Source organism: Megalobrama amblycephala, linkage group LG20, assembly GCF_018812025.1.
Source record: "Megalobrama amblycephala isolate DHTTF-2021 linkage group LG20, ASM1881202v1, whole genome shotgun sequence".
Lineage (NCBI taxonomy): Eukaryota > Metazoa > Chordata > Actinopteri > Cypriniformes > Xenocyprididae > Megalobrama > Megalobrama amblycephala.
The window spans coordinates 31386064-31411703 of record NC_063063.1 but is presented as its reverse complement, the minus strand read 5'-3'; the positions used below and the strand labels follow the sequence as shown (position 1 = coordinate 31411703).

General features: G+C 38.0%; 1 protein-coding gene across 1 annotated transcript; it reads left to right on the top strand.

Annotated features, from left to right (window-relative positions):
* The first annotated feature begins 1560 nt into the window (after positions 1-1560).
* LOC125255227 (alpha-tectorin-like) lies at positions 1561-23761 on the top strand. Its single transcript, XM_048170277.1, has 33 exons — positions 1561-1942; positions 2500-2889; positions 2979-3050; positions 3337-3729; positions 3843-4241; positions 4338-4427; positions 5175-5261; positions 5425-5514; positions 6075-6455; positions 6534-6632; positions 6970-7112; positions 7255-7533; positions 7670-7765; positions 7852-8005; positions 8189-8442; positions 10200-10346; positions 10438-11017; positions 11173-11756; positions 11856-12420; positions 12523-13121; positions 13239-13803; positions 13937-14142; positions 14423-14632; positions 14826-15014; positions 15118-15407; positions 16311-16582; positions 18082-18201; positions 18281-18465; positions 20510-20667; positions 22043-22288; positions 22479-22641; positions 23045-23147; positions 23252-23761. Exons 1-33 carry the CDS (start codon positions 1681-1683, stop codon positions 23353-23355), a joined length of 8475 nt encoding a protein of 2824 aa, XP_048026234.1. The 5' UTR covers positions 1561-1680; the 3' UTR covers positions 23356-23761.
* Positions 23762-25640: the final 1879 nt, after the last annotated feature.

The window sequence follows — 25640 nt, the reverse complement described above, 5'->3', positions numbered from 1 at the left end:
TGCCATTTTTCGCTGTTGTTCTTGCTTGCTTACCTAGTCTGATGATTCAGACGTTGATCCAGACGTTTTGCCCTTGTCTAATGCCTTTCATAATAATAATGTTGGGACCGTGGGCTGGCATATGCAAATATTGGGGCATACATATTAATGATCCCGACTGTTACGTAACAGTCGGTGTTATGTTGAGATTCGTCTGTTCGTCGGAGGTCTTTTAAACAAATGAGATTTATATAAGAAGGAGGAAACAATGGAGTTTGAGACTCACTGTATGTCATTTCCATGTACTGAACTCTTGTTATTTAACTATGGCAAGATAAATTCAATTTTTCATTCGAGGGCACCTTTAAAGACCTTTTGATCTATATGATTCTGCTGAAATGTTTGAAATGAGTTTATTTACTATGTTAGATTTTGAGGTTCATTAAATTAATAAAGGTCAGATAACCAAACCATACTTTAACATAATCTGAGAAAATGTGGGAAACTAAAGCTCTGATATATAGTATATTTTTTTTTTTTTTTTGCTCCATCACTAGTATGTTAAAATTGTCAGGTCAAAGTTTGAACTAATTGTTATATACTTGCACTAGCATATTGTATAAGACAATTTAGCCCATTTGTGTTTGCGCTCTGGAAAACATCAGATGTATCTATTCACAATGTCTTTTTGCAGCGGTGAGCAATGAAGCCAATCACAGTCATAGTTGTTGATCTCTTGAACGCAATGGCCAATCAGAGGTTAGCTCAACTTAAACACCAATCAATACGGCAGAGTTTTTATTCAATGCTGACTTGTGCAGGCTCATGAAACCTCTCATTAACAAATAAATTGTAGACATGATGAAAGTAAGAGAGTTATTGCTTTTAAAGGGAGCGTATGGGACACTGAATGTGACATTGCTATGGTAGAGCCGTTGCTTAGCCTACATTTGCACTTTGCTAGAGCTCCCTCATTAATGAATTAATCATTCTGGAACCGAGCCTGGTTTGTGGAACAAAAGAGGGTCTTCTTTATTGATTAGTTTTGCATCATATTGGAAATAAAAACAATGATAAGGAAGTGTATTGAAAGTACAATAGTTTGTGATCAGAACAGGGAGAAAGCGTGAAATATATAATTTGAAAGCGTGATATATATCATTTAATGTCTTATTTGCCCTTTACATTTTTTACTGTTATTTATTAATTTGTTTATTTTAAGTTTTATTTTGAATTGTTCATATAGTACTGCTTCACAGTCTTTAATTATCTGAGGATGATCTATCTTGAATGTTGTTCCACTTTGTATATTTTCTTTCAATAGGAAAATTGTTTTAATAGGAAAATATTTTAATCTTACATTTGTCATCAAAGTTCCAACACTAAGTACAGTATTGTTATTCAAGTGGGTTTTGGCCTATACAGTTCCTTAACACTCAATTGAGATCAATTAATTAGTGAGAGAAGGTTATAAAGGATACACTTGTAGATGCAGTCAGTGGACCTCAGTGACTAAGTGAACTGTCTTATTTCTTTATTCTCTCAGAACCTACTACTTCCATCTCTGATCCATGCTATGATTATCACACTCTTGATGAATCCTGGAGAGATATACAGCAAAACCAAAACTATGGATATGATGACACCCTTGTTGAATGGAGTGGCTGGTATCGTCTGTATTTGAATGGAGAAAGTGCCCAGATGTCTGAGTGGTGTATGAGTTATATGGGATGTGGTGGTCAAACTGGACTGCATCTCAGCGGTTCTCATCCAACACTTGAGGATGGAGTGGTGACCCGAGAAGTCCTGGGAACTTTGGCTCAGAGGTGGTGGTGGGAGTATTCCCGTCAGTGTGGCGACTACAGATCCACGTCCATCCAAGTCAAAGCCTGTCCTGGAGATTATTACGTCTATGAATTTGTCAAACCCATCATATCAGCTCCAAGGCCTATGTACTGTGCAGGTACAATTTTAAATCTTTTCTCTAATATTTTTGTAATGATTTTTTTTGTTATTCCATCCAGTCCATTATCCATTCTTTACTATGTTGGTTCCCCATGCAAATCAGTAGCTCTCATAGATCTCATGTTATTTGTAACACAATTCTGTTTGTTCAATATTTTATATCTTACTACATATGAACACATCATAATATTACTCCCCAGTCCTCTTGTGCTGATTTGCAGTCAAGTCTTTGTCAGGAAAACTTGAATATTTGCATAGATTGTGGCCACCTCAGAGCTGGCAGGAATTAATAACCTGCATCTTGCAATAGATCGTGGCTCATTTTGAGTTGGACGAGACAAGTTCAACAGTTTGAGCTGAGCTTTGCAGTTTACATATTTGATCGACAGACATATCAACAAATGTATTTGTGCATCAGTTCCAACAATAGCTGAGCCAATATAAGTAGCTATAAGTTTTGCTCTAAAGCATACTTGTCCCATTTTGAGCCTGCACACACCCACACACACAGACAAATTACATTTATGTAATGTTATTTTGCAATCTCCATGACAGTTGCTTTCCAAAGCATCAGCAGTGATCCCTGCTACAACTATGAGTCTCTGGATCGTCCCTGGAGAGCCAACAATGAAAGTGGAGTTTACGTTTGTGATAACTCTTTCTCCTGGAATGGCTGGTATCGGCTTTTTCACTATGGAATGAACATCCGGATGTCAGAGACCTGTGTTAGTTCATTCAGCTGTAACGCATACATCAATCTGTGGCTCAGTGATCCTCACCCTCAGATAGAGGATGGAGTGGTGATCAGGGATGTCTGTGCTGGGACTCCTTTGAGTGGCTGCTGTGAATACAAGACAAGACCCATCAGAGTGAAAGCTTGTCCAGGCAATTACTATGTCTATGAACTCGTGAATCCACAATCCTCCTGTTCAGGATACTGCATAGGTACTCTGGTTTTCTCATTTAATTTAAGTCTTTCAAACTTTTTACAATGATTTCTGTCATGACACAAACTTTTTTTTCTATTTTTTTAGATGTCAGCACTATTTCACAAGCAGTTTCCACTGTGGGTCCAGATATATTCACTGGATCCAGCATCACCTTGAGTAAGTTATAAATAATATGTGAAAGAATATATTAATAATAATAATAATAATATTATTATTAAAAATGATCTCAATAGAAAAATGTGCTAGTATTTTTCGAATTAAGGTTTTGCATTACAGTTTAAATGTCAATGTTTATTCATAATCGTTTTCACTATTACACAGTCACATTGTGTTTGAATGATTTAAGAATCTCACAATTATTTCTGTGTTTCACTGATTCACATTTGTACTTGGAAGTTCCTCATTGGACTTTAATTTGTCTTTTTTCATCTCTCACTAACAGATTATGATCCGTGCAATAACTACAACATACTCGACAACCACTGGAGAAACACACTCAATTACTGGTCTATGTATGGATACATATCTGATCATGATGACACTCGTGTAGAATGGGATGGCTGGTATCGACTCTTCATTAATGACTTGAGTGCTCAGATGCCTGACTGGTGTATGTCTTTCTTGTCATGTGGAGGTTTTAGTTCTCTGTATCTTGGTGACTCTCATCCTCAGCTAGAAGATGGAGTTGTTACTCGTGAAGTTTATGGCTCTCATCATGATCAGTGCAGTCGCTACAGATCTGACCCAATCCAAGTCAAAGCTTGTCCTGGAAATTATTATGTCTACAAGTTTACCAGGCCAGCTCTATCAATCCCAGCTCCTGTTTATTGTGCAGGTACATTTATTCATCTTTATATTTGACATGCTTATCATGAATTATATTATTTACATCTTGAATAAATGTAATCTTTAATATACAATGCTATCTTTCTACTTTTTCTACTATAGTACCTTTCTCCACTCCAAGTGTCGACCCCTGCTACATCTATACTAGTCTGGATGAGCCTTGGAGATCCACTAATAACTCTTACTATAATCACTATAACTACTTCGTGTGTGACTATAATGTGCAGTGGAATGGCTGGTACAGGCTGTTCTACGATGGTCAAAATACTCAGATGCCAGATTCATGTGTTAATCAGTACATGTGTGGCACTTATTACCCAATGTGGCTCAACGGCCCTCACCCACAGCTGGAAGATGGAGTGGTCACCCGTCAGGTCTGTGTCTCCTCATGGAATGGCTGCTGTACTTATGTTTCCCACCCTATAAGAGTCAAAGCCTGTTCAGGAGATTACTATGTTTATGAGTTTGTCAAGCCATTAGCTTGCGGAGCTTACTGTATAGGTAAGCATATACTGCACCTATTTGTACTTTATTTATTTATTTTTCTGGATTTGTTTTAAAATGATTGATATTGATTTAAAATGTTCCTAATACCAGAAGCCTCAAACCAGTCCATCTCATCAGCGTCTACAACAACAGAGACAATCCCATCCACAGAATCCATTACTCCATCAATCACAAACACTGGTAAAGTATTGTCTTACTTCCTTTATAAACTCTCATGAGCATCTTTTTGAACATGTGAAAAAGTTACTAACCAGCATGTACACATACATAAAAGATAAAAGAACCATAGTTTCATAGTCTTTCATACATTCATACATTTTTAGTAGTGTATTATCTTTCTTGATTTGTACATGAATACATGAACAGGAATCAAATACATGAAAAACATGCAAAATTAAGTAATAAGCAAAGAATACATGCAAGTATAATAAACAATGAAAGCAAAAGCAGAGATCCAGGAACGAGCTATTTTTGCAGATTGCAGATATTCTAAAAAAAATTTCCTAAAGTGTGCAGGTGAGGAATGTAGAACAGTTGTAAAGAGTGTAATAACTGCTCCTCCGATAAACCAGTTAATATAGTGTTCACTTCCTCAAATTCTTCCAGAACAGAGGCCAGAGTTATGAATGAACGCTGTTGTCAATACAAACAATAAATAAAACATATGGGCCTATGACATATGCAACACTTACCAACGTTTCTGTTTAGCCTCATTTTATGTATTCTGTGTGGTCTTTGTAAATCAAGTTCCATGACTAGCATTTGTTGCTGTTTCTTTTCTTTTTTTCTCCTTCATTGTTGGTACCCAAATATTATACACCCATTTGCCTAATGCAAATCTAATCTAAAATAAGGAACAATATAGGGTGCATTTCCCAAAAAGCATCATTAAAGTTAACTTTTTTCTTTCTTTCTTTTTTTCCCCAGTTGCAAGCAGCATAAACCCTACTACTGTTATAGCAGATACAAGCACAGTCCAAACCATGGAAACTACAGCCATGGACATTACAACTGGTAATATAATGTGATATATCAGTCTGGAAGATTATTTATTTATTTGGGAGGCTTAACGTCATATAAAACCTATGGTTATTAGGATATTAAATATGAAATGTCATGTGTTACATTTGCATTTTATTTTGCATTATATATTGATTTAAAATATTCCTAATACCAGAAACATCAAGTCAGTCCATCTCATCAGCGTCTACAACAACAGAGACAATACCATCCACTGAATCCATTACTCCACCAATCACAAACACTGGTAAAGTATCTTGCTTCATTTATAAACTCTCATGAGCATCTTTTTTAGTTACTAACCAGCATGTACATAAAAGATAAAATAACCATAGTATAGTTTCTTAGTCTTTCATACATTCATTCATTTTTATAGTGTATTATCTTTCTTGATTTGTACATGAATGCATGAAAATGAATCAAATACATAAAAAAACATGCAAAATGAAGTAATAAGCAAACAATACATGCAAGTATAATAAACAATGCAAGCAAAAAAAATATCATTTTCAATTAACAGTCTGTACAGATCACCACTCTTTTTTTTTTTGCAATATAAGTGGCAAAGTGTTCTTTCTTCTCAATGTCAAGTTGCTTGTAATATTTGTGCTCAATTGCAAGGGACTTAGGTTTAGCTGTTTTTAAGAGGAGATGTTCTGAAGACTCAAAACAAACTGTCTTCAGCTTTGAACTTAAAACACACATTAAACAGGGAGCTAAAGTAAAGAGCATTCTGGAGATAACTATTTATATAATTCATTTATTCATTCAACAAAATTAATATTTGTAATTTTTCTATAACAACAGCTCCCCCTGTTGACCCTTGCTATAACTACATTGTCCTGGATGATCCATGGAGAGCCACCAACAATCAACATTCCCCTCAACTAATGTGTGACTATAGGGTCAGCTGGAATGGCTGGTATCGTCTCTTCATTCAGGGTCAGAGCGTTCAGATGCCAGACACATGTGTTGATCAGTATAGTTGTGGCACTCATGCTCCACTGTGGCTGAACGGAGGACATCCAACAGTTGAGGAAGGAGTGGTCACTCGAGATGTCTGCGGTCACTGGAGCAATAACTGCTGCCTTTTCCAATCCAATCCCATTAAAGTCAAAGCCTGTCCAGGAGATTATTATGTCTATGAGTTTGTACGCCCAAATGGTTGCTATTTGGCATACTGTGCAGGTAATATTTACACATTGTTTGCGCATTGTATGCAGGAGATATTTTTTTTTTTTATGTAATATTTATAATTTATTTCAGATTCAAGCAACATAAACACTACCACTACTACTGTCACACCAGAGACAACCAAAGCTGAAACTACAACAACAGAAACTACATCCATGGACACTACGATTGGTAATATGATGTATTGTGTTAATCTGGAGGATTGTTGTTTTGCATGAGTAAATCAGATCTATGTTATGTGTTTGTGATTCATGTACCTAAATAACTTATACAAATTTATAAAGCTATATATTATATTATCAGTCATATTAAAGTGATTCAGCCATGTAGATGTAGGTCATAATGTGCAATTGCAAATATTATGATGGGGACACTGAGGTAAATGAAACTGAAATGATTACTATGACATTACTAATATATATATATATATATATATATATATATATATATATATATATTTTTTTTTTTTTTTTTTTTTTTTTTTTTTTTCTTTTTTTTTTTCTCTCAGACAATGGCATTGATATTATGAGCCGATTTTATCCATTTAGAGTTGGAGACACAGTGATTGAACGCTTTGATGATGGAAGTTCATCAGTTATATACCTCCAGCAGCCGTTTATATTTTTTGGGCAATCATACAACCAAATTTATGTAAGTCAATCGGATATGAGAGGATCTGGGATTATGAATGTCTATAATCATTATACTCTTGGAGAAAAAGTAAATGAGAAAATGCATGCTTGCATCCTTTATAAGAATTCTGCCCATGATAATCAGTCCTCTTCTATTTCAGGTTAACAACAATGGACACTTGACTTTTGACAGTGCATGGTCCAGCTTCTCTCCATATCAGTTCCCAGCTTATGGAGGGAAAGACCTCATTGCTCCATTCTGGACAGATATTAACAACGGTTGGAATGGTGTTATCTCATATCAACAGTACACCTCTGGCAGTGTCCTTACACAGGCGACCCAAGACATAAACCAATACTTCCCTGACTTGAGTTTCTCTGCTTCATGTGTCTTTGTTGCAACATGGGATAGAGTTGGATACTACTACAATTCAGGAACAGTAAGTAGTCCAATTTGGTACCATGGAAACCGTCATGTTCCCATAAGAAATTAAAATCATTATACCACGTTTTCTTGCTTCACTTGCAAAGGGGGAAAAAAAAAAAAACAACTTTTTTTGTATGTGTCTTTTTAAGGAAACATCTTTCCAAGTGGTTTTGATTTCAAATGGCCATCTCTCATTTGTTGTAATGAACTTTGGTGCAATCGCTCCAACGCAACAATATGTACAGGTATGCACAAGATGACAGATTTATATAATGTATTGAATTGTTTATGACTAACTAATCTGACATCTGGATTTCTTCCATATCATTAGGCTGGTTATGACACCATCAACTCGAGTCACCATTTCTCAATTACTGGATCACTCCAGAATGACATCACAGCCCTACCATACAGCAGCAATGTCAATGTGCCAGGCAGATGGGCCTTCAGAACAGATCATGGAACACGAGGCTGTCAATTTAATGGTAAACACTGCTTTCCTGATTGCAAGCAATATTTGCTTTTTGCAAAAGACTATTAATTAACCATTCAAATGTGATTATACCATGTTAGTGAGCCATAGGTGAAGCCTTCCAGAAATGACACAAATGATTTTTGGTATGTTGGTATGATTTTTTTTTTTTGTATTCATAAACTCTTTGTTATAGGTTTTCCAGTGCAGCTGGGAGACTCCTTCTGGAGTGATATCAACTGTCAGCAGAGATGCACCTGTACCAGAGCAGGCCTCCAGTGCAGCTTTGAGACCTGTACTTTTTCCCAAGCTTGTCGTCCAGCTGCTTTCCAATACTCTTGTCAGAATATTCAGCGGCAAACGTGCACCATCTCCGGTGATCCTCATTACTACACCTTTGACAATCAGATATTTCACTTTCAAGGAACCTGCACATATGTTCTGTCTGAGGTTAGTAGTGCTGCTATGGCTTTCGGTAACACTTTAGAATAATGGTCCATCATTAATAAGTAACTATGCAGGAAGTAATGCAGGACTAATGAGTAGTACTACATTAACACTTCAGCTACTACTATTAACTAATATAGAAACAAGCTTAACTAATCAGTAATATCAAATTTAGGAGATAGTTCCTTATTAGCTAATCAATAATTACCTAATGAGATTACCATCATTAATAACTATTAACTAAATCACTAAGGGTAGGTTTAGGGATGGGGTGGGTGTAGTCATTAATAAAAATTAGTTTTGGTAAATGGAAATAGGAGAAATGGTATAAAAAGTCCACACACTGCATTTAAATGAACACGCATTTTGATTGGTAATGACAGTCATTTCATGACGACAGACGTAACACGACACTGTCATTATTTTTACGCCCACTAGAGGGCGCATGATTTCAAAACGTAAATATAGGTCGTAATATGGTGCTTAAAAACGACCTATAGGGTCGGTTTTTTTTGGAGGACAGTTACATAGTCACTATGCAGGAACTACTAGTGATCAGGGGTGCGTTTCCCAAAAGCATCGTTAGCCAACTAACATCGCAAGTTCCGTCGTTACTTACATAGTTCAACGATTTGGTGTTTCCCGAAACCATCGTTCAAACGAACATTCGCAAACTGCATCGTAAACTTGTGTGGTTGGAACGACAGCTCTCAAGCTGTGGTTAGAAGCATAGTTTCCTGTTTTTTTGACGTGGACTTAATAAATCGTTAGCTTGAGCTAAATAAGCAAGCTGACATTAAGTACATTGTATATCTTCTATTTCGAATATATACAAGTGTCATTTATATATTTTAGTTTGTCAAGAGATTTAAAGCACCGTTTTTGTAGAGTGCGCATGTGTGTATGTGCTCTAGTACGTAAAAACAAGCATTTGATTTAATCTGGAAATAAAGCAAAATAACTGAGGAAAATGAGAATTAGTCCTCTAATGCCATGTCTGTAATTTATAGCAGAAATTCTAGCATTAATTCAATCTCAAACGGATCATTTAAAGAAGTTATTACTCCACCATCTACGTGACGTCATTCACCAATGTGGTTGAACGACAGGTTTGCGGCAATACGGTTTCGGGAAACAGTTGTGACTAGCTAGTTGATTTGTTCAATGATGCATCGTTACTTGATTAATTAGTGATGCATTTTATGACCACATTGAGAGTAAAAAAGGACAATCTTCAAGAACTACTAGTGATCTGGACCATTATTTTAAAGTCAAAAAGATGTTTTTCACTTTAAAATAATGGTCCTGATCACTAGTAGTTCCTGCATAGTGACTAGGTAACACTTGAGTAATTAATGATACATTTTATAACCATGTTGAGAGTAAAAAAAGACAATTGCTCAGATCTCAGACACTTTAATGTTGTGATTAGTAATTAATTAGTAATTCTATATAATTTGGCATAGTTACCTATTAGTTCTTAATGATGTCAATCTCATTCTCTAATTACTAATTAGCTAATAAGGAACTATCTTAGTCCTAAATTTGATATTACTTACTGATTAGTTAATCTTGTTCATATATTAGTTAATAGTAGTAGCTGAAGTGTTAATGTAGTACTACTCATTAGTCCTGCATTACTTCCTACATAGTTACTTATTAATGGCGGACCATTATTCTAAAGTGTTACCTGGCTTTCTATTTATTGTAGAAGAGATTGTACAGTCTTTTACTGATTCTGAATTTGTATCATTGTTTAGGCTTGTGGAAATGGTTTGCCGTACTATCGCATTGAAGGCAAAAATGAGCATCGGGGTAGTACACATGTGTCATGGACTAGGATAGTCAGAGTATTTGTCTATAATGAAGAAATTGAACTGGTCAAAGATCACCATTATGAGGCAAAGGTAAGTATCACTTTAAGCTACTGCTGTAAGATTGATTTGATTTCAGCCTTTCTTACATTTTCCTAATTTCTTTTTTGTCAACATTTTCAAGGTCAATGGGACCTTTCTAGCAACGCCATTTACCCTCCACAATGGCTCCATCCAAGTGTATCAGTCAGGTTTTTCCGTGGCCATCAGCACAGATTTTGGTCTCCTAGTGACCTATGATGCGTATAGCTATGTCACCATCTCTGTACCTTATGACTACCAGAATGCCACATGTGGTCTGTGTGGGAACTATAACCTACATCCTGAAGATGACTTCCGTTCAATCTCTGGGGAGATCTTGAGCTCAGATGTTGAATTTGCCAACTCTTGGAAGGTAGAGGGCGACACAGATCCTGAATGCCATGATGTCAGATGCACAGGCCTTGCTTGTGCGGTTTGTACCAGCAGTGAAATGAGCCTTTACAGTGACACAAACCACTGTGGAATCCTAGGAGATGTTTCAGGGCCTTTTGCATCTTGCCACTCTGTGTTTTCACCACAGACCTACATAGAGAACTGTGTCTATGATCTTTGCTTAGGAGGAGGGTACCAGCCTATTCTGTGCCAGGCTCTCAATGTGTATTCTGCTCAATGCCAACAGCAGGGTGTACAACTAGGGCAGTGGAGACAACCAGACTTTTGTGGTAAGTGCCTTGTTATATCTGTATTAAAAGTAAGATTGGCAATCAACCTAATTTAACTTAAAATAAGTCCATTTAAATAATAATAATTTAAAATATTTTTGGAAGGTGAAAGATCACAAAGTTTGCATATTTTTATTTCTGCCCTCCATTTCCAGAAATCATATGCCCTGAACACAGTCATTTTGAGTCCCACGGACCAGGCTGCCCTGCAACTTGCAGCAACCCATCTGCCCCAATAAACTGTCCCTTGCCCAGTAAGGAGAGCTGTATTTGTGATGATGGGAACATCCTCAGTGCTGGGCAATGTGTGCCTGAAGTGAACTGTGGCTGCACATTTGAGGGCTTCTATTACTCTGAGGGACAGTCAGTAGTATTGGATGAGGACTGTGAGAGACAGTGTGTTTGCAGTAGCAGGTCAGTGGTCTGCTATCAGCACCAGTGTGGTCCAGCAGAGGTGTGTGGACTCCATAATGGTGTGAGGGGCTGCAGACCCATCAGTTATGCTACCTGTTCGGTTGAAAGCCTGGGTTCATACCACACCTTTGATGGACAAACTTTCAGATACCCTGGAGCTTGTGGACTGACCCTTGCCAGAGTGATGGGGCCATCCCAACTACCATACTTTGTTTTGACAGTGGAGAAAATACCCAGAGGCCTTCAAGGCTTTTCCAGGTTCCTGAAGTTTGAGGCAGGAGGAACTCATGTTTCCATTGAGTTGGGAGAAGGTAGCAATTTACAGGTAGGCTAAAGAATCTTAGCTTTTCATTTATTTGCAACAGTTTAACTATATTATTTCAAACTCATATGCTAGATCAATTAACATTTTTATTCTCCCCAGGTGGATGGACAGGTGGTTAGTCTACCCATCAGTGTTGGTTCCAGTCAGATCCGCATCTATCACAGCAGTGTGAGGGGTTTTGTTTTGGAGACGAACTTTGGAGTGACGATTAGAGCTGACTGGCCGCACATTGTCCGAATCACAGCTCCAACCACTTACAACGGTACACTTGGAGGTCTGTGTGGAAACTTGAATGGAAACATTATTGATGAATTCTATAGCCCAGATGGTGTCCTGCTGGATGACTCGCAGCTTTTTGCGGACAGCTGGCGTGACGGATCCCTGTCAGCCCACTGTGAGGACCCAGCTGACATTTTGGAACCAGGACTTAATCAGAATAGGAGTGAGTTCAGTGAGCGCTGCAGCATCATGGCAATGAATGATGGACCATTTGCTCAGTGCAGCAGAACACTAGACCCTTGGCAAAGAATTGAAGACTGCATTCAGATGCTGGAGCAGACGGACGGTGCCAGGGAGGCTCTATGTGAAGCCCTGCGAGGGTACACACTGCACTGCCAACAGAATGGCATTGCAGTTGGAGAGTGGAGGAGTATCACCCACTGTGGTTAGTATCTTGTAAGGTGATAAGATTTTCAGAATTAAAAGTATACATCTTCTTCAAAATGCTCATCATTCATTCCATCTGGTTTTGTCTTAATTATCCCAGATCCCAACTGTCCAGCAAATACACATTTTGAACTGTGTGGCACATCCTGTCCGGCGTCCTGCCCTAGCCTCTCATTTCCCTTCCAGTGTGCTTTGCCATGCCAGGGGGGATGCCAGTGCAATGATGGACTAGTGCTGGATGGAGATCGCTGTGTTCCCCCCACTGGTTGCGGCTGCCACTATGATGGCCGTTATCGGCAGCCTGGAGAACAGTTCTGGCATGGTGAAGAGTGCCAGTCCCTGTGTGTCTGTGATGGAATCACTGGAAATGTCCGTTGCACACCATCATCTTGCAGTGAACAGGAAATCTGTCGTGTGGTGGATGGAGAGTTTGGCTGCCATTCTCGTCCACATGGTAAATGTTCTGCTTCTGGAGATCCCCATTATATCTCCTTTGATAGAACCTACTTTGACTTTCAAGGTACATGCCGATATGTGCTGGCCACAGTGTGTAATGACACTCATGGACTACCACACTTCCAGGTGGAAGCAAGAAATGAAGCATGGAATGGATGGCCTGTGTCAATAACTGTTGAAGTTTTTGTCAACGTCTCAGGGCATCTTGTGCACATGTCACGGGACATGAACAGTTATTCTGCTGTTAAGGCAAGCATGTCCCTCTCACTGTAATTTGTAAATGTGATATGAAAAAAATTACTGTTGTAATTATTGATACGATTATTTTGTATAAACAAACTCTACTTTTTCTTCAATTAGGTTGATGAAGAGACCAGAAACCTCCCTATCTATCTTGACTCTGGTCGGGTGTTTGTCTACTCCACAGGACAGTTTATATATGTCTCAACTGACTTTGGTTTCAGTGTCAGTTATGGTGGTTCCTGGGAGGTAAACATTGTTGTGCCAGCAGAATACAATGGAGTTATGTGTGGCATCTGTGGCAACTTTAATGGCCATCCTGAGGATGACTTCCTCACTCTGTCAGGTTCTCTGGCACCGTCAGCAGACCTTTTTGGGGCAGCATGGAAGGTTGAGGACAACATCACATGCAATGACCGTGGGGACAGCAATCCTGGCCATTGCCAAGATGAGAGCACAACTCTGATCTCACAAGCCTTGTGTCAGATCATCAGAGACAACCAGGGCCCCTTTAGCTTCTGCCATGGTTCTGTAGTTCCACAGGCCTACTTTGATAACTGTGTCTTTGATGTGTGCATCTCTGGGAACCGTAATGATGTTTTGTGTCACTCTATCCAATCCTATGTGAGTGCTTGTCAATCTGTCAATGCCATGGTCTACCCCTGGAGAGAACTTGCATCCTGTGGTAAGTGACCGGAGGTGTGGCTGAGATATATGTAAATAGACCAACTTCAGATGAATTTGTTCTCTATATTGAATTTTGCTCTCCTTTTATCACAAAGATTTAATATTGTACAAACTATTAATTGCTTTTCCAGTCATGGACTGCTCATCAAACACCCCAAACAGTCATTATGAGGTGTGTGGCACAGACTGTGGTCATACATGCGCCAGCAGCATCGATGCTAGTTGTGAACACACATGCTCAGAAGGTTGTTTCTGTGATGAGGGATTTGTGAGGAGTGGAGGACTCTGTGTACCAGTGGAGCAATGTGGCTGCTTGTATGATGGATTCTACTATCATGTGAGGATTAAAACATTATGTTTTTATGTTAAACCTTATTATATAGGGCAGCATATTATGGCAACATACATCATGTCAAATACTTAAAACACATAGTGCCATAGTACAAAGATGGTATAATCATAGTATTTGATATACCATATATTTACATTCCATTGCATTTGCATGGTGCTCCTAAAAAAACTACATGGTGATACCAGGATGCTTTTTTGAATGTAAAAATACTCACTGACCTTGTTTTATGGAAATGTAAAGTTTGTTGTCATTGTTGATTTTGTAGATTGGTGAACAGTTCTGGGATTCAACATGTTCCCAGCGTTGCCAGTGTTTTGCTCCGAATGATCTGCGCTGCACTGCATCTTTCTGCCCAGTGGCCATGGAGTGTGCGGTCAGAAATGGACATCGTGATTGCTATAGTACAATGTCCACGTGCACAGTCTGGGGTGACCCCCACTACATCACCTTTGATGGGACTGTGGCCCACTTTCAGGTATGAGCTTTTTTGCAGACAACTGTGTCCCAGTAGTAGAGGACAAAAAATATTCAAGTTTATTCAAAGGAGGGTTATTTAGGTAAACAAGTTTGACAAATGTATTTAACATAATAAATATATGAATTTATGCAATGTCAGTATAGAGAAGTGAAAGAAATGAAGACTATGTTTATTTTGTTAAACCTTCCAGGGAACGTGTTCGTATGAGATTGCCCAGACCTGCGGAAATGTTACAGACAGTGATCTGGGGTTCCGTGTGGTGGCCACCAACAGGCACCGGGGGAACATGGTAGTGTCATTTGTTTCTGCAGTGGATGTTTGGTTGTCACAACATGGACAACAGACACACATTACTATTGGGCAGAACAGAAGAGTTAAAGTAAGTTATGTTTTAAATTGCATACATTTTATATACACTTAAATAGACTTATACACTTCTCTCATTTTCTCTCTTATATCGAAATGTTCTAATTCTCCTTCAGGTTGATGGAAATCCTATTGACACACCAGTTTATCAAATCAATGATCTTGTAGGGCTACATGAGGAGCAAGGATTTGTAATTCTAAATGCACTGAATGAATTCATTGTCCATTTTGATGGACATAACAGCCTTCTAGTCAGGGTGAGCAAAAGATTCTATGGATCTCTATGTGGAATGTGTGGAAATTTCAATGGTAATCCTGTGGATGACAAAGTGCTGCCCAGTGGAGAACTCGCTTCTGATGACATTTCCTTTGGCCACAGCTGGAGATCAGACACCAGCATTCCAGGGTATGATCCATGAGACTTTAAGACAGTAATTTTAATTTGATGGGTCATAATTCAAAAATGTGTCCTCGGGTTTGTTTTGTTAGAGTGGTGGAAAGGGAAATAAGGTTTGTATGTTTTGTGGATGTCTTGTAGCTCAAACAGCAGGGCATGACACTATCAAATGCAAAGCTATGGGTTTGATTCCAAATGAAAATATGTATATATTGAAAGCAATGCAAGTCACTTTGGATGAAAGTAATCCAGAAAAATAAATTGAGTGAATTAATTGCTGCTGACAGAAGTAAATGCTGCAAAAATGTCATGTATTTGCATAAATGCATTAATTGGATTATTATTGACTAGTTCATGTCCCTGCTGAATCAAGAGTCATTTCTGTATGGGGTTTACATGTTTTCCTTGTGTCAGGGTGGGTTTCCAATGCCATGCAAGTTAGGTGAATTGGTTGCACTACATTTCCAATAGAGTAAGTGTGAGTGTCCCAGCCAGTAAGGTTGCACATGCTACTGCACTCTTGGGGTTGCATCAGTTAAAGGACTATTTAGATGATTATGTATCTGGAGTAAAATCTGTGTTGAATTACTGATGACTCCACTCTGGCAACCGTGAATTGGGAGCAGCCAAAATAATGAGAGAGATTAGCTTCCAAATGTTGATGATTTCATGCTAATGTTCATATTTGTTTAATGTTAAACTGTTTACTTTTACTTTGTTGAGTCGCCACTCAGTGCCCACTGTAAAACCTCTTCTGAAAATCCTTGCTTCAAAACAAAAAGAAAATCACTGCTTTAGTTCAAAATATGCAAATGAATATAGCAAATGATGTTTGCTGTTCACCTGAAAACTATCCAAATGGTGAAATAGTATTGGCATATAATTGACCTGAAGTTTCCTTGTATTCTTCAGCTGTGGTATCAGAGACCAGCCCGGTAATGCTGATGAGTGTCCATCCAGGCAGAGGTATTCTGATCTCTGTAGTATTATCACTAACACCACTGGCCCCTTCCAGAACTGCCATCTTCATGTTGACCCTGCACCTTATTACTACTCTTGTGTGTATGATCTGTGTCTCTACGCACGTACCAATGGCATGCTATGTTCAGCTGTTGAAGCCTATGAAACAGCTTGTGCCATCTTGGGGACACAGATCTCAGAATGGCGCTCGGGTCTGCGGTGTGGTAAGTCAAAATCACATTTCAGCACAGAATATTTTGTGATTTTGTTACCAGTGTTACTAAAATGTAGGTTTCTGAACTAACCTGAAAGATGATAAAGTAGCAGGGAGGGGTAATAGGGTCCATAGGATACAAGTTTGTTTTTTGTCCTCTGTGTTCCTGTTATGATGAAGAGTGAGAAACTGATTCCAAATGATTCAGTGGATGAATGAGCTGTCTGAATGATTCACAGTCATTATCTGATTTTTATCATTTTTATAACCCGTTTGACCAATCCAAAGAAAAGAATGACTGTTTAAAAACATGATTAATTCATAAATTGGACATTATTAGCTCATAAAGCCTAGATTTTAATAGTTATGATTTTAAAATAAAATATAGCAGCACTACCATTAAGCTTTTTTTTTAGCAATGCTACTGTCCAACAGTGCCTGTCACAATGAGGCAGCAGTATATTGGATTTTACAGCAAATCACGACTAAAAAGAAACCTCTGCTACACATTTCACATGTGGAGAACGTATACCCCTTTTCCAACAAGGCAGTTTGAGTGCTGGTTCGGAGCCTAGTTTCAAATCAGTTCTTTGTCTTTCGACACACAAAGCACCAGCTCCGAACCAGGAAAAGTGGTTCGTAAGTAGCACTAAAACATTGCTGGGCTAGAAGTAAGAACCGCTTGCGTCAGGGGCTGGGGGGTTACCGTGATCATCAAGAAACTTGTGATCGCCATTTTTTAAATAACAGCTAATCAAGCTAATAGCAGCTCGTTTGTAATCTCCGTCTATATACGAATTACGTCGAGTCGTGTTTGGATGACGATGTAGGTTCGCAATGAGCATCAACAGTAGTGAAACATCCGCGATTGTTGATAGAAGGCTTGTTCGAGATGCATCGGAGCAGCGCGGACCGATTCGGCAGGTGCCGCGGATCCGCGGGAGCGTTTGTAGAGCATACGACTCCTTGTGCTTTTGGATTGCTCTCGCGGAGCTTCGATGTCATGCGTCGATCGCTATGCGAGAAACCGATGCATCTCAAACGAGCCTGGTGTATTTGTGTTTGGCGCTGCGGCGCTAGCTTTGCTGTGAAATATGAGATGTATGCAGTGACGTAAGTCCTGGCTCTGTGCTGGCTCTCTAGCCCGTGGAAAGGCAAACCGGTTCTTAGAAGGCTCGTCAGTTGAACCAACACCGAACTGGCACCAGCACTAGCTCTGAACTCGCACCCGGTTTGTGCTGGTGGAAAGGGGGTATCAGAGGGCATTTATATCGAAATCACACCAGCAATTTAATTCTTATGGTTAGTTGGATGTAAAGTGTACTATCTATGGATCTAAAAGGGAAAATTATTAAAAATGAAATGGCTCATTTAATTCACTAGAAAAAAAATATCTTGGGGAATACAGAACAATAATCATTTAGGGGCCCAAAATGTTAAGCTCTGGCTCTGTTAACATGACTCATTGTCTTTGTGTTGTATTTCATTTATCTGTGTTTTTTTACTTAGATGTAAGAGATCGCTGTTCTGAACTCCGCTGCTCTGAGAATGAATGGTGTGGGAAGAAAAATGGTGTTTATGGCTGTTTGTGTGACGATGATCAACCCAAACCAGAACCTGACACTTTTGGTTGGTATCAATCAACCAGAAACTATGAAATATCTTTTTTTTTCAATCATTAATTGCCTTACTTTTTTGTTTTGTTCAGATTCCTTAGAAACCTGTGAAAGCAGCTCTGGCTCCATGTCTGTGTCTCGCTGTCAGCTCTTTGAGGCTGGTTTTCAAGCTGATGTCTTACACCTCAATGATCCCAGCTGCAAAGGAACGGTCCGGAATGGCAGAGTGGAATTCCATTTTGATAATGATGGACACATCTGTGGTACAAATCTTGTGGTAGGTTTAACTATGTATTAACTATTCAAATACACCATCTGAATATTTGTAGTGTCTGTAGAACCAACACAGTTTGATCTGACCACTTGGGGAATCTCTGTTGTTCTTTGAGAAGTCACTAGAGAGGTCTGTAAGGGTACTGAATCTGTAACAAGAAAATAAAGGGCTTAAACAGACTGCCCTACAGACTTCTCAAAGTCTCCGAGACATTCAGTGGGGAAGGGTGCACAACACCGTGCCATAAAAGAGACTGGAACCTGTGCCCGCATTCTCCACCATTTATTTGTAACTCACCATTATTTCACTTTACTGATGCAACGTTTTGGGCTTTGTAGTTTTTAATGTCATATATAAAGTTGAACTAGTTAAGAAAGAAAGAAAGAAAGAAAGAAAGAAAAAGAAAGAAAGAAAACTAACCTTTTTTTCTCCCCTTTTTAAGGAGTGTCTATTTAAACTATGTGCAAATAGCCCACCTCATTGGCAGAGGTTATTTACTCAAACTTTGATTAAGCCAGACAAAAAGAAACACATCTGTAAACAAGAGCAGTGGAATGGAGAGAAAAGCAGCTTGTGTTAGCTTTTGACGTGACTGACCAGATTTCAAATCAGCGTTTTCCAGGTTCAATCTTCTCCCTTTTCCCAATGCGTTTCAGCTCAGAGAGGTGTATATTTTTAAGAAAAACAAAGAAAATATTCGAAAAGTGGAAATAAAATGCCCAACAGGTGTTTATTAGTAGAAATAAAGTGTTTAACAGGTATTTAATTGGCCTATGATTGAAACTGGATGTGATGTCCTCGCATTGATCAGACAGGCTGAGACATTGACCACAACACGTGTAGCTCATAAACCATGGACCTTCAAGGACTACTTTACTGATCAACAGGTTTAATATGGTAGAGTTAGAAGAAGGTGTAGTGTGGGCTTTAGGAACAGAGACAAGTAATGTCCCAATGGGGTAGCATACATTTATGATTCTCACAGACTATTTTATAATATTATTACTACAATACGCTAAGGTGCAAATAGTATCTGCCACTATTTGCACTAAATATAAATAGCATCTAACAACTTTTTTCTTCTTTTTCCCTCATAGTTACTTGGTGTAAAGAAAACACTGCTATAGTGCAAATAGCTGCTGCCTTTTTAAAATATCGTGAATTCAGGGGCGTTTCCTCCGAGTAGGCAAGGGAGGCAGTGCCTCCTCAAAAAAATAGGATGGGAAAATAATCCATATTACATATAAAACAACGCAAATATTACAAATTATGACATTAAAAAGAGCACAAGTCATGCTTATTTCTAAAGGAACACTGCCCAACAGTGACACCCGCAGGTAAAGTTACAGCAGGAGGTATGCAGGAGTCATGCCTCCCTTTTCACTCATAGAAAACCATATAAAATCATCAGACCCCGGCGTGCGGTGGGTTTTGTGGGGGGTAATTGAGAATGAATGGGGGAAAGTCACGTGAGAGGAGGCAATGTCTCCATCACGCTATGATTGGATGTAATTGGTTATGATTGGATATGATTGGTTTGTGCGATAAATCCCGCCTCTTGTTGACGTGTGCGTTCCGCGAGTCAGTTTGAATGAACAAATGATGGCGTCAATCGGAAGAAAAGTAAGTAAACAGATCACCCAGTTATATATCACCGCTTTATGTCACGTCAAAATCAAACTTGAAGTGGACTGAAAGCATGATGACTGCGGGGGTTTTTAGTGCAATCATCTTGGTGAAATTAAAAATACAATTCGTGTGTGTGACAGACGGTGTAACTTGATGAGATTGACTTGGTTTTGATAAATAGAACATTTACAATACTGTAAAACCACAAAATAGAATTGTATTTGGTTTCTTTTTTCTTTTTTGATGTAATGTAAAGTAATGTTCATTTAACAAGGAAGATGTGTCAACATTAAGAGTAATGCATGAATTTACATTGATTCATAAATAAATAAAAAAATCATTTCAGAACACCACTGCACGCCACTGCTTGAATTTAATTTAGGCTAAATTATAAAATAATATATTTGTTGTCCAACAGGCTAACGGCACCCACTTCATCTATGATAACTTTATTCTGGGGACACCGAGGTCAGAAGGTCTCATCAGCAGAGAGAAAATCCTGAAGCTTTCTTTCAGCTGTGTTTATCTTCAAACACAAACACTTTCCATGAATGTGGAAATCAACCCACTGGAGAGGTGGGAATCTTTTAAGCAGGAAAAACTAATGCACAGTAAAAAATGAGTAAATATACAGTAGCAAGAAAAAGTATGTGAACCACTTGCAGAATCTGTGAAAATGTGAATAATTTTAATAAAATATGAGGGATCATACAAAATGCATGTTATTTTCTATTTAGTACTGTCCTGAGTAAGATATTTTACATAAAAGATGTTTGCATTTAGTTCACAAGACAAAACAATAGCTGAATTTATTAAAATAACCCCATTCATAAGTATGTGAACCATTGATTCTCAATACTGTGTGTGGTTACCTGGATGATCTATGACTGTTTTTATGTTTTGTGATGGTTGTTCATGAGTCACTTGTTTGTCCTGAGCAGTTAAACTGAGCTCTGTTCTTCAGAAAAATCCTCCAGGTATGGCAGAGATTTCGGTTTTCAAGCTTTTTTTGCATATTTCAACCATTTCCAGCAGTGACTGAATGATTTTGAGATCCATCTTATCACAATGAGGACGGTTGAGGGACTCAAACTCAACTATTAAAAAAGGTTCAAACATTCACTGATGCTCCAGAAGGAAACATGATGCATTAAGAGCCGGGGGGGGGTGAAAAATTTTGATTTCAAATATCAAGGTAAATTGTACTTTTTTTTTTTTTTTCGGGAAACATGCAAGTATTTCTGTTGCTTCCGAAGGGCAGTACTAAATGAAAAACAATGATATTTAAACAAAATAAGAAAAATTGTGACATCTTCATCCTGTTCAAAAGTTTTCACCCCCTGACTCTTAATGCATTGTGTTTCCTTCTGGAGCATCAGTGAATGTTTGAACCTTTTTTAATAGTTGAGTTTGAGTCCCTCAATTGTCCTCAGTGTGAAAAGACGGATCTCAAAATCATTCAGTCACTGCTGGAAAGGGTTCATACATGCAAAAATGCTTGAAAACTGAAATTTCTGCAAGACCTGGAGGATTTTTCTGAAGAACAGAGCTCAGTTTAACTGCTCAGGACAAACAAGAGACTCATGAACAACCATCACAAAACATAAAAACAGTCATAGATCATCCAGGTAACCACACACAGTATTGAGAATCAATGGTTCACATACTTATGAATGGGGTTATTTTAATAAATTTAGCTATTGTTTTGTCTTGTGAACTAAATGCAAACATATTTTATGTAAAATATCTTACTCAGGATAGTACTAAATAGAAAATAACATGCATTTTGTATGATCCCTCTTATTTTATTAAAATTATTCACATTTTCACAGATTCTGCGAATGGTTCACATACTTTTTCTTGCCACTGTATGTGAATATACTCCAAGAATATATGCTCTTGATTAACTTGAGATCTTCTTTTTTTTAATGGCTCTTGAATATTTCATCAGCATTGTGCACAAGACTCTTCCCGCTGGTGAAGGCAGATATCAGGTTCGGATGATTGCATATCAGGATAATGAGTTTACCCGGCCCTTCACTGGTGCAGTGGATGCAGAGCTCGACCAGGAGATGCATGTCGAAGTTCGTGTTGAGGGGGTCGACAGCCACCAGTTTGCCCTGGTGATGGACACGTGTTGGGCTACACCTGTGAATGATCCTGATTACAGCCTCCGCTGGGATCTCATTGTTTCAGAGTAAAGCAGGGCTTTTTTTTATTCTTTTAAGCCTTAACTCTAATTAATTGATCAATCAGTATGTCAGAACTAAAGCACAAGATTCCATTTTTTTTTGTACATGGAATACAAATGTGTTATGATTTACAGGAGACTTTTTTGTATTGAATGTCTTTCAAATGAAAAAAAATGTCATTATTGATATTGTCAGGTGTCCCAATCCAAATGACGACACAGTGGAGCTGCTGCAGAACGGCGTCTCGACATCCAGCCGTTTCTCCTTCAGGATGTTCATCTTCACTGCAAACTCCACTAAGCTTTACCTGCACTGTGCTGTTCACCTTTGCCTTCTGTCAAGCAATCGCTGCTCAATGGTCAGTTTACAAAGTTTCCATATTTCATAAAATCGTGATTTTCAAGTGTATCTTTAGTTTTGTAGCTGTGAAATAATTTTTCAATACGTGTTGAATTTCAGTCTAATTCATCAATTATATTAGACAGTGTCTGTCTGTTTGTCTTTCTGTGCATACTGTATATCTATCAATATTAAAGTATCTTTAGTAAAATGTGGTGGGTAAATGGTACATGTAAAGGTTTAGAAATCTTCAGTTTATAAACCCTTGTTGATTAAACACTAATATAAGAAAGGGATGTATTTTGTTTTTTTGTTTTTTGGCTGCCCTCTTCTGGAGACTTTGTGCACTCCTTTGTTTCTTGTTTGTTCAGTGATATTAAACAGGGATTCACACCGCTGGATTTTGCTCTTTTCTCTATCAGGACTGTGACTCTGGACACCAGTGGAGAGAGCGCAGGTCTCTGGACTTCCATGACAGTGCTTCCATATCCATGGGTCCTCTGATGTTGTCTGGAGGGAACACAGGTGAATATTTCATTTATTTTATTCATTTGTAATAAAGGTTACAGATGATTTCTGTCATGAATACATTACATTTCACTGCATTTCATTATATTCCCTGTTCACAGATAAGTGGGTTCCAGACCAAGTGAAGGTATCTGAGGCTTCTTGTCTGTGTGGTTCTCTGATGGTGTTTCTTGTTCCTCTGATGAGTGTCCTGACACACTTTTAGTTTATTTCCACAACGTTTTACATGCATATTGTTTATGCCATTTTAATTAATGTTGAACAAAATGTTGATGCCACAGTGGTTGTGGGTTTCTAAACGTTTCTTTATTTCATAACTGATATTTTATGTGGCATAAAAATGAATTATTTAATCATTTACTTTAATTTTTATATATTACATTTATTTTGTACTATTTGCAAGGATTTGCTACAATAACAATGACCATCACATTTATTCAAATCATGCAAAAACATAACTGGGTCATTCCTATTCTGTGGAAATCTGATATTATAATCATAGAAATCTAACTAATATGATTTTCTTTTCTTAAAAATTGTGCTGTAATATTTTATTCAAGTATTTAGTATAAGGCATGTATGAAAAATATGTAAAAGATCCAAAATGAGGAAATAAATTTGAGATTTTTGACAATATGGATGGGAGGAGTGTTGCTATTTTTACTTTATTTTATTTTCTTTGAAGAATGTTGCTGCACTGGTTGAACTGTTCCTTTTAGAAACGCAAGATGTGGTGATGTTCAGTCAGTGATCAGATTGCCAAAAAATTCTCTTGTATTGTTCTAGATTTCAGGAAGGTGAAGCCAGGTGAAAAGAAAAAGTAAATTTCAATAACAAACGAACCCATTTCTGGGGCCTTTGAATAAGGCTGAAGCAATAGATGTCTTTCTGTTTTTATTAAATTTATTTATTACTTTATTACATGTCTTTTACTTATTTGATTGATAAGATGTTTTTGGTCTAACAATATATTTTAGCTGGTCTAAATTCTAAGTTAGACACAAGTTTGCGTTATATAAGGTTCCCTTCTAGACAAGCTCATAAATTGCTGTTTCAGCTGCAAATTTTCAGTAATTTCGATCAGTGCATCAAATGATGTAGGCCTAAACTAAATTCATGTATTTACAGTAAAAGAATAAAGAAATAACTCTAGACTTATTGGCTAGGCTACATTTGGAAAAGAACTTCAGACATTCCGGTAGCTGACCATTAGCAGAGCTGGCGATGGGGTAAATACGTATGGGCAATATATAATAATAATAATAATAACAATAATAATAACAATGTCTCAGCAAAGACCGAACATATTTATTTGTCTCGGCACACGTCCGCTAACAGTAACACAGTGCATCAAGGCTTGCTGTTGTCTTGGCTACCTTACAAACGGCGATGGAAACAACAGTGAATTTTTCCCCCTTATGTGGTAATTTACCACTATTTTCTAGTATCTTCTGCTTTCATTTTTGGGTTTCAGTTGGATGCTTTATTTTCATCTTTAGTCAACTGAGTTCAGTTCTAAAAAAAAAAAAAAAAAAGGCTACATAGTAAATAGGTGAATCTGCGATGGGAATCTGCCATGTTTAAAGGTGCTAAAGAGGATGTTTTGTTTTATATATTTTTGCAATATTACTTGAAACTGTCTTTGCTAACTGATAAAAGACTATTTATTAGGTGCACTGAAAGTAATAATATTAATATACATCATCTGTGCACGAGGTAGGGCCTTAAAAACATCAGCCAATCGTTTACGCGATCATCGCGTAAACGATTGGCCCTCTGGCTTGTCAATCACTGCCGTGACGTTCCTTGTGAGAGACGTGCGCGGATTGGCCCTCTGGCTTGTCAATCACTGCCGTGAAGTTCCTTTTGAGAGACGAGCGCGGCTGCGCTCTCCAGTAAATTTCCACACTCTCAGGAGACAGGAGTAACAACTGCAGATTATGAGTTACCTGCGGTGAGTCTGACATAATGAATCCACTAACACGACACAGCGAATGCCGGTGGTAAACACTCGTGTTCCAATACGAGTGTTTACGAGTTTTGGGAGGCGTTCCTTTGAAATGTGTTGTGAAGGAGGGGAAAACTGTGAAACTCATGCGCTCATTTCAAAAACTCAGTAACAGTCTTTGGATTCTCAGTCGACGAAAAAATCCTCTCTATCACCTTTAACGCGTACTGCAAATAAACATTATTGTAGTACTGGGCAAAGCCGCTAGGTGGCGCATGAAGCTCACAAATAGAAAGTAGGTGAAAAGTAATTATATTTTGCTGCGTCATTAAGTAGAATGGTGAATATGAACAGTGACACGTAATTAACAATCCACGCGATATACAATATACAATACTATGAATTTAGTTACATACAAGCATCAATTAAATCTATAAAATGAAGAATTAAACTGGTTAGGAATGCAATACAGCAGAACTTGTACACGCGATTTGATATCGCTACTTCAGTGACTAAACAAGCTAGCGGTAATATACAAATAC

Bases quoted from the DNA above. Each gene is read 5' to 3' on its own strand.
- LOC125255227 (XM_048170277.1), top strand. From the start codon at position 1,681: ATGTCTGAGTGGTGTATGAGTTATATGGGATGTGGTGGTCAAACTGGA. The intron at 2,890-2,978 runs GTACTCTGGTTT...CTATTTTTTTAG, and splicing joins CTGTTCAGGATACTGCATAG to ATGTCAGCACTATTTCACAA. The intron at 13,804-13,936 runs GTAAGTGACCGG...TTGCTTTTCCAG, and splicing joins GAGAGAACTTGCATCCTGTG to TCATGGACTGCTCATCAAAC.